This window comes from Podospora bellae-mahoneyi, chromosome 6 (genome assembly GCF_035222275.1).
Source record: "Podospora bellae-mahoneyi strain CBS 112042 chromosome 6, whole genome shotgun sequence".
NCBI lineage: Eukaryota > Fungi > Ascomycota > Sordariomycetes > Sordariales > Podosporaceae > Podospora > Podospora bellae-mahoneyi.
In genome coordinates this window covers 480,585-495,323 of record NC_085885.1, presented here as the reverse complement: position 1 = coordinate 495,323, position 14,739 = coordinate 480,585, and the positions used below count along the sequence as shown (strand labels likewise).

The 14,739-nt window shown below is 51.8% G+C and overlaps 5 protein-coding genes across 5 annotated transcripts; 3 read left to right on the top strand and 2 right to left on the bottom strand.

Moving 5' to 3' along the window:
• Nucleotides 1-6,127: 6,127 nt before the first annotated feature.
• QC761_604160 (uncharacterized protein) lies at nt 6,128-7,463 on the bottom strand. Its single transcript, XM_062880865.1, has 4 exons — nt 7,029-7,463; nt 6,917-6,969; nt 6,719-6,857; nt 6,128-6,665 (listed from the first exon to the last, which is right to left on the bottom strand). Exons 1-4 carry the CDS (start codon nt 7,029-7,031, stop codon nt 6,642-6,644), a joined length of 219 nt encoding a protein of 72 aa, XP_062729095.1. The 5' UTR covers nt 7,032-7,463; the 3' UTR covers nt 6,128-6,641.
• Nucleotides 7,464-7,626: 163 nt separating this feature from the next.
• Nucleotides 7,627-8,256, top strand: QC761_604150 (uncharacterized protein; the record flags this gene model as incomplete). Its single annotated transcript, XM_062880864.1, has 1 exon — nt 7,627-8,256. The coding sequence occupies one exon, from the start codon at nt 7,627-7,629 to the stop codon at nt 8,254-8,256; it is 630 nt and encodes a 209-aa protein (XP_062729094.1).
• A 304-nt stretch (nt 8,257-8,560) lies between these two features.
• Nucleotides 8,561-10,004, bottom strand: POA1 (ADP-ribose 1''-phosphate phosphatase; the record flags this gene model as incomplete). Its single annotated transcript, XM_062880863.1, has 2 exons — nt 9,644-10,004; nt 8,561-9,556 (listed from the first exon to the last, which is right to left on the bottom strand). The coding sequence occupies exons 1-2, from the start codon at nt 9,887-9,889 to the stop codon at nt 8,561-8,563; spliced, it is 1,242 nt and encodes a 413-aa protein (XP_062729093.1). The 5' UTR covers nt 9,890-10,004.
• A 96-nt stretch (nt 10,005-10,100) lies between these two features.
• Nucleotides 10,101-12,295, top strand: QC761_604130 (uncharacterized protein; the record flags this gene model as incomplete). The annotated part of the gene is made up of 2 exons (XM_062880862.1): nt 10,101-11,365; nt 11,420-12,295. The coding sequence occupies exons 1-2, from the start codon at nt 10,826-10,828 to the stop codon at nt 12,293-12,295; spliced, it is 1,416 nt and encodes a 471-aa protein (XP_062729092.1). The 5' UTR covers nt 10,101-10,825.
• A 482-nt stretch (nt 12,296-12,777) lies between these two features.
• On the top strand, nt 12,778-14,334 carry RVB1 (RuvB ATP-dependent DNA helicase pontin; the record flags this gene model as incomplete). Its single annotated transcript, XM_062880861.1, has 4 exons — nt 12,778-12,921; nt 12,986-13,753; nt 13,812-14,143; nt 14,202-14,334. The coding sequence occupies 4 exons, from the start codon at nt 12,778-12,780 to the stop codon at nt 14,332-14,334; spliced, it is 1,377 nt and encodes a 458-aa protein (XP_062729091.1).
• Nucleotides 14,335-14,739: the final 405 nt, after the last annotated feature.

Genomic DNA, 14,739 nt, shown 5'->3' with positions numbered 1-14,739 from the left:
GCGAGCCAAAGTGAGCGTGACAGCGCGTCCTTTTTGTTGGAGGGATGGCAAAAAAAAAAAGATCACAAAAAAATAAGGGAGAGGGAGAAACAGTGAGTGAAAGAGTGACACGAAGATGGAGCATGGAGCATGGAGCGAGCGAGTGGATGGATGGATTGCGGAAAGACGAGAAATGGAGGAACTTGAACCCACACACCATACCGCCCACTCCCACTGTCCCAAAACAGAGGGTGCCGCAACGGAGTATCCAGGCGTGCTAGCTGCATCCTGGCATTCAAAGCACATTTTGGTGTGATAATCACACGCCCCCCTGGTTCCTTGGCGTGGACTCTCTGGTCTGTGCCTTCCCGGCCGAGGAGGAGGCGGATGGTATTTCCCATGGGCAGCAGCGGGCAGCAGTGGGCATCGGCAGCAGGCACCGCCCTCGATGGCTTGCGACCTGCGATGCTTCATCATGAAGAGTCAGTCACAGTCGGAACATGTGTCGTCAGGCCCAGCAATGAGCGACATGCCAGCCTCAAGGTTACCACCAGCCTCCAACCTCGGGAGCCGGATCTGAATTTTTTTTTAAGGTGTGGTCGTCGAGATCTGCAACGATGGGGCCGGCGATAACGAGGCAAGCAAAAACGGAACCTACTGAACCCATTTCACAACCTCCCGCTCGTTGAAGTCGGTCTTCTGGAACATCTCCAAGGTTTGGTTCTGCTTCTTTCCAACGGTCACTGGGCCGAGCCTCACGATTCATTCCTTTCATCTTCTTGGGTTCTGCCCTACGTCCATTATCCTTCAACCCTGCCGTTGGCCCGTGTTTTCTTGTAAGTGATTATCATTATCGCCGGTGGATTACGAACCAAGGATGGACATTCTGCCGTACCCTCTGTGCTGACCAGAGGTTGAAGTCACGGGCACCGAAATCGCCTGTTCCGGTGTTATCAACCTGTCACCTTGGACGGTATGGTAGGTATGTAAGGTCAGTGCCCCATCCTCCAAGCATTTTTGGAACAAAAGGGGCCGTCGGCCATCATCAATCCTGCCATCCGCTGCCCATCACCCGTCACACATCACACAGGGCAGCACACACTCTCTCTCACACACAGCCCTTGGGCGGGCCGCAATTGGCGCCGGTCTCGAATTAATCCTGCCCAGAATCAATGCAGCTTCATAAACATGGCGTCAGCCCTTTGGGGGCTCTATCTATCATCATAGCTCCCGCCACGACCCTGCTCGCCCATCTCATACTACAAGGAGCCAAGCTATGGGATTAGCATCGTCCACGGCACTCGGAGGCTTTTTCGGAGCGAAGCGGCCCACTAGATGGCCAACTTGCAGCTCTTGTGGGTGGTGGTAACATAAGCCTGGCGCCAACTGTGGACGGCCCAGCACAGACGAACATGACACCAGCCTCGCTGCCGGGTGAGGTTGGTACGCCGGGCCTGGCGCTGATATCTTTACTTTTTTTCTTATACCGTGCGGAAATAACCATGGAACGCTGCAGTCATACTTTTAACCATTGAATAATAAGACCGGAACATGGAATGATCTGGATTTTCCATTACGAAGCATTCCATCCCCGAAGCCAAGGGGGTTGTGGCTCGATCAAAGAGAGATCGACAGTCTTTTTTTTTTTTTTGTCTTTCGAGCGATTCAACCCACGATGGCCATCCCTTGGCTTGGACGATGCCCGTTCTTTTTGGTCAATCTCGTATTGCATGTGCCGTTCGGTATGCCCGTGGACAACGACATAATAAAAGGGCAAGACATGCTGTGGTTCTGGAAAGACGAGCCATCAGATCTCGCAGAAGCTTGGAAGCCTTTTGGGGGCGTCAACATGGACAGGCAAGAAAATTTCTGCCATCTGCATCCTCCTGCGTCTTGCTTGCTTTCGTTCTGCAGGAGGCGGGCGGCGAAAGCATCTCGATATGCAGCCAGACAACCAGACTGACTCATCTTTGGATACCCAAGAGAAAAAGAAAGGAAGAGACGAGAAATGGGACCGGACCGTACCACACGCGGTTTCCGAGGATCACACGTGATGCTTTCCCTCCATATCCATTTACAAAAGCAGGGCAGTTCCACGATGAATTCCAAAAGCAGATGTTGATGTGCTGACTCCCTGCTGATGGGTCAGCACACACAGGCCAGGGCATCTGAGACACCGCCTTCTCCATCGAGCATGGCGCCGCATCCCCAATAACCACCACCAAGCGACCCGCACGACTGGATCATCCCGCGCTGCTTTCCAGCCACACTTCAACTCAAAGGGCCCCAGCATCTTCGACATCAGATCAAACCTGGCAGTGCTTTCTTTTCTTGGTGCGATGTGTGTATTTCCGCGAATGGGACGGACAATGCCCGCTTGGAATTCCCCTTTGCTGCATTAGTTTGGCTGCCTCTTGCATTAGCAGATGTCAGCTCAAATGAGTCTTTTCCACTGCTTAGAGCACTCGATATTATCCAGCAATCGATATCAGCCGCAGAGCTGAAATCTCGAACCGCTTTGGGGCACACCTTCGGGGACCTCTGAGGGTGAAGAAGAAACGACATCCACCAAGAAGACCCCTTTCACCATCCTCCTTACACCTCCTGGCTGCCATTCAATGGACATGATGATCTGTTCTCTCTTTCTTGTACGCGATGGGCCCCGATAAGTAGGTTGTTTCTGTTGCCTCGCTTGTGGCCTCTTCCAGAGACTGGAGGGCTGGTCTTCTGGTGGTCGGTCGGTCGTGGTCTGGTAATGAAGGTCAAATTCTCACATTGTACACGCCCCTCCCCCCCCACCCCCCGGTCTCGATACCACAGCGCCGGGATAGCCCAGCTTCGGGCTTCGAGATTGCCAGATGTGGGCGGATCCCCCTAAATATCCCAGAACCACGGCCACATGGCGAACCCGCAGTTTGGCAAATCTTCCCAAGCCTTGACGAGGCCGGTTCTGCCGATTTCATCATCTGCGGACCGGTCTTGGGTTACGGATGGAGAGATTGGGAGTCCGGGGGTGTTCACCAGGGGGGGCCTACCTGCATGTTCAAATTGCCCATTTGGCCATGCAGAACCTCACCAGAACGGCGCCAGCTGCGATCGTCAGTAGCCAGATGACCAAGGCCCACCACCGCCATCGTCGTCCACGCGCGGACACGGGTCACGGGATTGTCTAGTGATAAGAAGAGAATGCAACCTTTTTTGGCCACCACCGGCAACGATCCACGATCTGCTTTCTCACCAAGAAAGCACGCTGCGCAACAACTCAGCTCGCGATGCAACTCCAGCGCAGCTCGGCATGAAACTAAACAGACGGCCTCTGACGCGATAAGCTGAGGCCCAGGCTCGACAGTGGTGAGTGGCGGCAACGCTCGGTCGTTCATCGCCGGCCAGCGACATTGTCAATACACACACACTAAAAAGCAACAACAAGAACAAATCACTATACTTGATGCTTGCTGCGCCTAGCTATCTGGTGCCACCACACTTTGATGCGGGCTGCCTTTTTGGAGCCAGACCTTTTTGCCCTAATGTGTAAAGTTGCGTCTTTCCTGACCGTCGGTGGACATTCTTGTTACCAGAGTCACACCCCAAGGGCTTTCCTGCGGATGCAACGATGCGAAGTGTGTTGTCAGAAAGATGGAGCCTGAAGCAAGGCAAAACAGGAATCTGATCAAACAAGACGTTGTTGTCTCGGTGTCAACTCTCTTCTGGCCAACGTTGTTGGAGATCGGCCACGAGTCATAGCCATCCGAATAGCAATGATAGCTAACGCTTTTTTTATTTTTTTTCGAGGCGGCTGAAAGATTTGATAGGACCGGATGGCTTTTTACTACAAGTGACAATAAGCCCAACAATGCGGCCCGAGGTAGATCTGCTTCCGGATTTGTTCGATCAATTACACCCCTCGCCATCGAATATATGCCTTCTGTCTACCTAAGACACCACCGTGGGTGTGTTTGATCACAGAAATGATCGAGCGGGGTTGGGGCCAAACGTCTAGACAAGTCCAATCACCTACCCATCCGGTGGAACTTGGATGTTCTAGACACAAGAATTGGGGAGAAAGAAAAGTACATACCAATTCTGATACCAAAGGAAACCAGACCTCGAATCCAACACAAGACATTGCAATACAACTTCACACAAAGCCAAGCCGGCAACTGTTATGCCATTCATTCAGCTTTTACTGGAAACACTTGTTTTCTGCTTACGCACAGATTTTTGCTTCAGGCTTTTACCATGTTTTTTTTGGTCAAGTTTGAGGCGAGCTTGTTGGGTTCAACCTGTCCATGTGAGGTGAAGTGTTTGGCGAGGGTCAAAACTCACCCCCCCCTTCTCCCCACCCCCGGGCCGATCCACCACCACTCACCCCCCACCCATCCACACACACACACCTCGGACCCTTTTGGCCCTAATCTTTGCATCTGGGGTTCTCTTTCTCAAACCGCCTTATTGGGATCAGTGCACGGCTGCGGAACAGTTCAACCATGCACAAATACATGATAACCATGGAGAGGCACAAATATTCATGATCTTACCATTCTCATTCCTTATTCTGCCCTCGAATTTACGGACCCCGCATGACTATCCCCGGCCCCGCAATCCGGACATGCCGCCGGGGGCGGAGTCGGGGGGATCGGTGGACACCGCAACGGCAGCGACACTTTTTTTCTTTCTTTTCGTTGTTCTCATGTCAGACCAAGGTCAGACGCGCCGGGAGGTCATCCGCGCAGAACTACAAGGTTTCATGTTAGGGAAGGTTGTTATGCAACTGAACTGTGAACCGTATGGGGAAAGGGATTACCTAGTGTAATACATGGGGTGTGGAAGTTGAAACGAGACAACACCACTACCTACGTCTCTTCACCTTTGGTAGACCTGAATGCTGGGGCGACAACTACAGGTATTCTCGTTTAGAGAACCAGACAAATTCTTGACGCGGGATAGGTAGGTAACCTGCTTTGGTATTGCCTGCGGCGTTTCTGGGTGGGGCGTGTTGCTTTTCCTTGTTCCTGCGATGCATATAGCCGCTGCGTCTGCTCAGAGTTGAGCTTGCAGCCAAGGTAGTTGGTTGTATCTATCTTTCGGGAGACGGCAGTTTAGCAGTCGATATCTCTGAATAGTCCCGGGGGGTTATCAAGGCTGACTAGGTACCTTACCAGAGCGGGGAAGGAGGGGGTGATCAAGATGGGTGCTCGCATGAGGAAGTTGATATCGAGCTCAAAGTTCCCTTACTCTGGTAAAAGTGATCGATATGGGTACTTGCAGGGTGGCTACGACATGGCTCTGGGGGTGGGGGCGGGTTTCCTATGTTCACGGGCTACCGCTGTGTTGGTAGCGACTGTTGGTGCGCGGACTACATGATCGAGGGTTGCGGGTTGAATGATGGCATCTGCTCGGTGAAAGGGTGGTGACTTACCGGTGAGGAGCAAACTACTACGCAAGCTGCATTGCGTTGCTGCTGGTAGGCAGGACGGAACGGAGAGAAGGGTGAAGACGCTGCGAGGATCTTTCGGTGAAGAGAAAGGTCATATCAAAATGATGGTGTAGAGGCCTGGATGTGATGAGATCTTCCAAGGCTGAGGCCAAATGTCGAGGCCACCCAAGCCAGATAGATGGTGGTAGGAGATGCTAACCACCAGCACCACGAGCTCAATCACATGCAGAAATGAGTCCCGAATTTTGCAGTTCAGAAACAATTCTATACAGTTTGCTCAATTCCCAGTCTTCAGCCCCCAATGTTTGCCATGATACTTCGAACCGAGCACACCTCCCAACCTGATGCCGAGTTCTCGCAAGACTGTTCACTATTTAACCCGTGGACCTACCATCCCGACCACCCGTCACATCACCACGGCCCAAGTCACAACCTCGGACTCGTCCCTCGACCCAATCATCAGGCCGATTCCAAGTTTTCATCTGAAAAAAAATCCCCAAAGCCTATGGCCGCAAACTTGGTCTCCTACCGTGTTTCCTTCGAGAATCTCAACGGGCCATATTCCTGGCCGCCACTTTTTGGGAGAATTCTCCGGATGGATCCCGAGAAGGTGGCCAAGCGGCCGACGGGCATTGGCCGCTCTGTCTAACAAGATAATTTTTGTCCCTGCACAGGAAACAAACAACATATGTGGCTTTTTGCTTTGAGAAGCTCGGAAAGGCCAGCAAAACGGATTGGCGATCATTGGTCTGGGGAAGATGATGGAGAGGCCTCGCTTATGTACACTCCCCTCCATTTCTATCATATGAGTTTAGATGGCCGGTGTTGGTGAGGCCCATCTCATTTTCCTATCTGACATTGTCGTTATGTCCTATCCAGTTCCAGAAGGCCACCTAAGACGCATACCGTTGAAGGAAGCCAACCCACAACTATCGTGAAGAAACAAGAAACAAATATCCTAGAGCCGGCATAAACGTGAAAGAGTCTGGGAATTGGTTGTTGAGAAATGTTAAATTAGTTTTCACTTTTGATGATCTTGTCCTCATCATCATGCCTGCGCAAGGCAAACAACCGGTCTCCCCACCGCATATCCACCACTGTTTCATTACTGCTTGGTTTAAGTGTTGTGTAAGAAGAAACCAAAACCCAACGCCGTGACATCGCCAAACAAAAGGCAATTAATATACCTAAACAACCAATCTGTTTTCCTCCCATCAAAGCTAGTTTAAGAGCTGAGGAAGATGGAGCCCTGTTCCTCATTAGCACACGCCATAACTGTAAAAGAGCACGATTTTGACTCACAGCCATGAAGAGACACCACAAACTCATGTACGGGCTCAGTCTCTCACCGATCCTGGCTGACTTCCAAAAGACACCCATAAGGCCGGTCTTGTTTCTGTCGAGGATGGCGGGGAAGATTTGGTGGACGTGGGCGCATGTGCTTTGTCGTGAGTTAGTATGAGAATCCTGTAGGACGGTGAAAGTGAGGGGTGAAAGTACCAGATCAGGAGGAGGATTACAAGGAGGAGTGACTGGAGGTTGAAAAGGGCGGACTGTTCACCATCATTAGCTTTTACTCCTATGTCGCAACAAGACATGGAATGAAATATACCATTTTGTCGGTTGTGATCTTATCGATTATCTTCAGATTTTTATGGTTTGATACAGTATTGGGGCGATTTGATATTGCGAGATGGTATGTGTGAAGTACGCTGTGAGTTGCCTGCCAGAAATAAAAGATGTCATCACCTCTGAATTGAAGCCAAAGTGGCCCCGGTGTGGTGTCCTGACAAGCTCGGGGCACCTGTCTGGACCCACTTTTAAACAGGGCGAAGGTGGAGCCCCCTGGCAGGGATGTGCGGCTGGAAGTTCTGGAATCGTTCGTTTGGGAGCTCCACACGACGACTTTTTGCGGGGACTTTGATGGACGATGCTTCCTTCTTCCATCATCATCAACAGCTGTAACTTTTGACGAAGCTGTTCAGATTACCCCATCGCTGATATCGACCGCCCGAAGAGGATAAACTTGTCAATGATTGCCGACAAAGATTCTGAACCAAAAGACAATCGCGCGTTCGAAATCCATCCATCAACAACGCCACAAGCTCACAACACAAACGCGAACTACAACCCATTCCAACCTTCCCAATAATCACCACCCACCCACCCATCCTCGCAAGCCGCGAGCAACTCCCCCCAACAACCCCAAAATGGAACCCCGCGCCCGCGCCGGCAAAAATGTCGGCAAGATGAACTTTGGCCACAACGAGCTCGCCCAGCTCCTCTACTCCCACGGCGACGCCCGCCTCCCCCTCAACGAGACGGTCCGCCTCCTCGACGAGGTCCTCACCGACTTCATCCAGGGCGTCTCTTTCGAGGCCACCCGCGCCGCCCACCACGCCGGCCGCCAAAAGGTCAAGTTTGAAGACTTTGAGTTCGCCATGCGCCGCAACCCGAGGTTCATGGGCAAGATCCAGGAGGTGTTTGAGAAGAAGAAGGAGATTGAGGCCGCGAGGAAGAATTTTAATATCGAGGATCAGTGGATGAAGGATGCCGAGAGGGAGGAGAAGGAGAAGGCCGATCGGGAGAAGGAGAAGGCTGGTGGGGAAGGGGGAGAGAAGGCCAAGGGGAAGAGGGGACGGCCGCGGAAGGATAGGGGGGCAAGTGCGGGGAGTGGGAGCCAGAGTCAGAGTCAGAGTGTCCAGCCGGATGGGTCGGGGTCGCAGTCGCAGAGTCAGCAGGTGGATAGGATGGATATTGGGGAGGAGGACTTGGAGGATGGGTTGGATGATGATTTGGAGGGGGATGCTGATGTTGTTAGCGCCATCAGGCGGAGATAGGTTTTGAAGATGTGGGATTTGCTGTTCTTTTTTCTTTCTTTTTTTCACGGGAAGGAAGATATATCATAGCGATGGAGTTTTGGGTATTGTTTTACGGCATGATCAACAGAATAATACAGGACAATGGCGTTTTAGCTGCGTATGTACACGAGCCGTCAGGGGACCTTGATATGAATGGGATTATAAGAGGGCATATGATTCAAGTGTGTTCAAATGTCATTAGATGTCTATTAAGCTGCGTTCAAAGCCTGCGAACATACCACCCCCATTGTATCTATTGGATTATCCAGGCTTATCTGTACGCCTATTCCCTCCATTCCTCCCCCTTGGACATTTTTTTCTTCTTCTCCCCGTTCTCCTCGTTCACCACACCATCGCCGTCCTTGGAAGCCACCACAATCTTAAAATCCCCCCTCCCCCACGTCTGGAACCTGCTCAGCGGCATCCCATCCAGCAACCCACTCGTCCGCTCCCACGGAACGCCAAAAAGCCCCGAGTTGATCTTGCACATCCTGACTTGGGGAATAAAAGGACAGTCCTCCTGGTTGAACTTGACGTCGTTGAGCTTGGACAAGAAATTGAGCATGGCTGACTCGGTGTGCTTGAGGATCTCATCCGGGGGGTCCCGCTTGACGCCGACGTTCTTGCTGGTGAAGAGACAGGCGACGTAGTGGATGTCTTTTTCGTGGGGGGACCGGCGCTGGGGGTTGGATTCACTTTTGGAACCATCGTCGTCGTTCTGCCTGGCCCAGTTGAATCTCTGTTCTTGGGGGTGTATGGAGCGTTTTGGGACTTGGATCCAGTTGGTGGTTTCTTCTTCTGGGGGTTCTTTGCTGGCGTTGCTTGTTTTGCCATCGGTGTCTTGTACCCCGGCGTTGCCCACCTCATTCTCGTCAACTTCAGCTCTATCTTCGTCTTTGACCTCAGGGGCATCTTTGGCTTCGTCGTCACCCTCCACACTACCAGCTTCGACCTCATCATCCCGAACATGCCAATATTTGTCGGACTGAGGGGCAATGAGAAGAGCCGTCCCGACGAGCTCATCCGGGGCAAACTCTTGACAATGCTTCCTGTAAATCTCAAAGGCAGCTGGGTAAGACTTCTTGAAAGCGAGAGCAATACCGCCTCCCCACTTGCCAATCGTATTACAGGCGTGAATGAGGACACTGTTGGGCGGGGCATCAAACAAATCACCCTGCTCGTAGGTGAGGACAAGTTTTCTAGTCTTTGGTTCAGAGCGAGTTTTTCCAGGAAGTGAGTGAACTGTCGAGGTACTTGATGCCCTGGTTCGGGTGTAGTGCTGTTTCTTCTTGTTAGACTGATGAAAACCTCCTCCTGTGTTGACCTTTTGACGTTGAGGTTGGGGTGGTGGTTTGGTGTTTCTCACTTCCCAGTTTTGTTCCTCTTGGGAGAATAAGTTGAGGTCTGCCAATGACGGCTTGTCCTCCCAGGATGATTCGGCCAGGGATGGTGCCGTTGTGGTCGACTGGGGCTCAGTGGCAGAGTCCAGGATAGAACCTTGGATCTTTTGCCGCTTCAATCGGGCTGGTGGACCATAGAAATCGGTGATGCGATGGTTCACTGATTTAGCGGAGGTACCAACGATGGCACCAATGCGTCTCTTGGAGGCCATGATTGTGCGTGTGGAGGTCGGTCTTATATGAAGATAGATGAGTCGTGAGGAGGTACTTGGAGTTTGCCTTGGCGTTGCCTTCCAAGAATGATACAACAGCAGTTTTGCAAAACAAAAATGACAGGTGATGCAGACAATCGACGCGTCTATAAATGAGAGTTCTTGCTGATTTGTAACCATTGTCTATCTGGGATCTGGGATCTGGGAAAGCACGAGCCAAGCCTGTCTATGAATTCCTTTGCCGATCACTCCTTTCATTTCTTCATTTCTTCAACACCGACACTGCAACTCTCAGCCAGCCAATACAATAACTCTCCGACGAGAGACATTCCTAGCGAAGAGGCTTCCAAAGATAATCTGATGCTCTTCAGAGACGGTCAAAGTGGCTGTGGATACTTCGTACTGTCGATGGACCTTGAAGCCAAAATTCGAGTGGATAAGCACTCATATGACGCCGACCCCCACATACCTACCCCTCCTAACCAAACACCTTCTATCCTTGGGTTTAGCACCGTTCGAATGACGCAGAGATGAAGCACGCAAAAACCGACGTTCAATGTCACCCGCCGCGATATCGGGCGGGTAGAGCCATAGTATGGTCGACCCCTGGCATCCGACGAACGGTTCCCGTATCCGATGGCTGTCACTGCCTGCCAGCCTGGATCACAGCATGGCGTCTGTTTGTGTTGACCATTCACAGTCGCGGTTCCGTCGCCCAAGCAGTCAGTCAGGCTTAAGGTGTGCCTAGCACTCCGCCCGGTCCGGGGATAACAGCCCCCGGGCATGCTATTCTCTCCGCTTTTGAGGTGCTTAGGTAGGTTTGGCTTTTTCTCGTTGAACCATAAACTTCTTTTCCTCTTTCTACATCTTGTTAACGGGCAAGATGAGTAATCCTCTTGTGGTTTTTGTCCAAATACACTTATATTTTCCGCAATTATGTCCCGTTATCTAAACGTACCTAGCAAGCAGTCTGAGCAGAGCGATGATGACGATGTCATTGACAACCTTCCTATGGAGGTGGTGGCCACTGGCAAGGTTAGGACTTCATCGCCGTACTTGACAACAAACATACAAGGTCTTCGATCACGGTCTGTCAGTCCAAACCCGCAACGAGGAGCCTTATCGTCCTCACCTTCACGCCGTGCTCCAGCTGCAGCCTCGCCAAGGTCCCCTACTCTTTCTCGAGAGAAGCAAAAACAAAGTGCGTTCTCGAGGTCATGTCTTGCATTCTGGGAGAAGAATAAGGGACCGATATTGGTGGTCTTTGCACAGTTGTTTGGTGCTCTCATGAACGTTTCGGCAAGGCTACTCGAGTTGGAAGGAGATGGAATGCACCCTCTCCAGATTCTCTTTGTGCGGATGAGTGTCACCTCGATACTCTCTTGCATATACATGTACTGGAAGAACATCCCCGATTTCCCCATGGGTCCCAGGAATATCAGACCTCTGTTGCTTCTTAGAGGGTTCAGCGGATTCGTATGTGGAGATTATCCCCTTTAACTACGAGCTCTGATACTAACAAGCCCGCAGTTTGGTATCTATGGCATGTGGTATTCCATGATGTACCTTCCCCTGGCCGAGGCAACAGTCATCACCTTCCTCGCCCCCTGTGTAGCAGGCTACATATGCCACCTGCTGCTCACGGACCCGTTCACTCGCAAAGAACAGATCGCCTCGTTCATAGCCCTCGGAGGAGTTGTCCTCATCGCCAGACCCACTTCGCTCTTCTCATCTTCCACTGATTCACCTCCGCCATTGTCAGGGGAAGGTTCTCACCATCCACCTGGAGACAATGCAACACCTACCCAACGTCTTTTCGCCATCTTGGTTGCCTTAGTCGGCGTCCTTGGAGCAGCGGGGGCATACAGTACCATTCGCTGGATAGGCAAACGGACTCACCCGCTAATCACGGTCAACTATTTCTCTGTTTTTAGCACCATCGTCAGCACCACTGCTTTACTTGTCTGCCCACTGCTGGATATCGGACAGCCAGCCATCAGATTTGGGTTTCCGTCGTCAGGTTATCAGTGGTTTCTGTTGGGAAGCTTAGGTATATGCGGCTTCGGTTTGCAGTTTCTGTTGACGGCAGGGCTCGCAGGAGAAAAGAGCAACAGGGCGACGGCAATGGTGTACACTCACATGCTGTTTGCTGCTGGGTTTGACAGGTCGGTGTTTGGACACACAATGGGGCTGTGGAGTGTGATGGGGTGTGCCTTGATCTTGGGAGGGGCAATGTGGGCGGCTCTGGGCAAGAAGAAGGTGGAAGGGGCGGGGTCCAAGGAGCAGGATATGGAAGGGGGCGGTGACAATAGTAGAGAAGAAGGGGTGCCGATGTTGAATGGAGAGGACACAAGCTCTGGGGACGAGGAGGGATCTATTGAAATGGATAGGCTGAGAAGTATATGAGAGATGAATATGAAAGTGGCGGCATAGGTCAGGACTAAAGGGGGTAGTGGTACTGATGCGGGAACCCTAACCCTAAAACACTCACTGGTAAGTGTCACGAGAGATACGGCAAATAGACAAGTCAACACTTGGAATCATGGTGTGGAATATGTTGAATAACTACAAAATAACCACTATATGCACTCATCTAATAGCAATTCCACCAAAGAGTCACCGACTCTGCTGATGCTTTGCTCAACTCTCAGTCATTTATTTATACGCCAGTGCACAGACCACCTGGTTTGGCTTTTGGCTGGCAGTGATCAGTCGCGTTTCCTGGAAATTTGAGAGCTTCCAGAGCTCGCGTCCGCCTTTCTCTCCCAAGTTCGCAGCCTTTCCACCGTCATCAAACAGACGCCTTTTGAAACGAACAACTTCGAATTGGCGACATCTGATACAAATCATCTCTTCGAAAGACAAAGACACAAACACCAGCATCGAATATGGTTCAAATCAGCGAAGTCCGCGGCAACAGCCGTGACCATCGCACAGCGGCGCACACCCACATCAAGGGCCTAGGTCTCAACTCGGCGGGTATCGCTGAGAAGCAGGCTGCTGGCTTTGTTGGACAAAACTCGGCGCGCGAGGTACTTATCTCTGTTTCTGACTTGATGTTTCAAGCAACGGGCATTAATCATGACATACATACAGGCATGCGGCGTTGTCGTCGACCTCATCCGAGCGCACAAGATGGCCGGCCGTGGCGTCCTCCTCGCCGGCGGTCCAGGCACAGGCAAGACAGCCCTCGCCCTCGCCATCAGCCAAGAGCTCGGCACCAAGATTCCCTTTTGCCCCATCACCGGCAGCGAAATCTACTCGACCGAAGTGAAGAAGACCGAAGTCTTGATGGAGAACTTTCGGCGGGCAATCGGGCTCAAGGTCCGCGAGACCAAGGATGTGTACGAGGGCGAGGTCACAGAACTCACACCAGAAGAGGCGGAAAACCCCTTGGGCGGATACGGCAAAACTATTAGTACTCTGCTCATCGGGCTCAAGAGCGCGCGAGGACAAAAAAAGTTGAGACTGGACCCCAGCATCTACGAGGCTATTCAGAAGGAGAGAGTTACTGTGGGTGATGTGATTTACATCGAGACGAATACCGGTGCGTGCAAGAGGGTGGGGAGGTCGGATGCGTATGCGACTGAATTCGATCTGGAGGCGGAGGAGTATGTGCCCATCCCCAAGGGTGAGGTACACAAGAAGAAGGAGATCGTGCAGGACGTGAGCCTGCACGATTTGGATGTGGCCAACGCTAGACCGCAGGGGGGCCAGGACATTATGAGCATGATGGGCCAGCTTATGAAGCCAAAGATGACGGAGATTACGGATAAGCTGAGGGGCGAGATCAACAAGGTGGTGAGCAAGTATATCAACCAGGGTGTGGCGGAGCTGGTGCCGGGTGTGCTGTTCATAGATGAGGTAGGGTTTCTCTCAGGAAAAGGAACTACTGGTAAGATTTGGCTGACCTTTCTCACAGGCGCACATGCTCGATGTTGAGTGCTTTACCTACCTCAACAAAGCGTTGGAGTCCCCTATTTCCCCAATTGTGGTCCTGGCTTCGAACCGGGGTGTCACCACCATTCGTGGGGCTGACGACCTGGTAGCTGCCCATGGTATCCCCCCTGACTTTTTGTCTCGCCTCCTCATCATTCCAACCCATCCGTATGAGCCCGAGGAGATCAAGAGAATCGTACGGATTCGGTCAACCACCGAGGGCGTGCAGCTCACAGATGCCGCTGTCGACAAGATTGCGGAGCATGGTGTGCGTATCAGTCTTCGTTACTGCCTCCAACTATTGGCTCCAGCCAGGTACGTTGTCTCGGGTGTTTGCTGTTGGTCCAGAAAACTAACAAAGGTGGTGTGACAGTATTCTTGCTCGGGTCAATGGCCGCTCTCAAATTGATGTTCAGGATGTTGCAGAGTGCGAGGACTTGTTCCTTGATGCCAGACGTAGCGCCCAGGTGCTGGCCAGCGAGTCGGGCCGGGGTTTCATTTCATAAACTCGGTTCTCAGCACACATCGAAGTTCTATATCGTCGGTTTCGGAGCGGTGGGGTGATTCAGGGGTAGCGGCCAAGCAAGCTTAGAGCACGGCGGATAGGTACTGGTCACATCTCTGATTTTAGCACGTATGATAGATGAGGATACCGGTTTGGTTGGGAAAACTGCGTTGCAGGTCGGAGTTGGCGCGTAATCACTTTTTTTCTGCTTTTGTTATGATATCTCTTTGGGAGGAAGGGAACATTTGCGACGGGAGCTGGCTGGCGGACTGCGCTTGAGAAAGACAGGATGATATAAACAGCAACCCAACGACAACAACTACTATCATATTTTTTCTTTCTTTCTTTGTGACCGTCTTCCCCACACTCTGGCCAACAATCGGGACCCCTCTTGGGCTGGAATTTG

Bases quoted from the DNA above. Each gene is read 5' to 3' on its own strand.
- QC761_604160 (XM_062880865.1), bottom strand. The intron at 6,858-6,916 runs GTACTTTCACCC...CTCACGACAAAG, and splicing joins GTAATCCTCCTCCTGATCTG to CACATGCGCCCACGTCCACC. The intron at 6,666-6,718 runs GTGAGTCAAAAT...AATGAGGAACAG, and splicing joins TGTGGTGTCTCTTCATGGCT to GGCTCCATCTTCCTCAGCTC.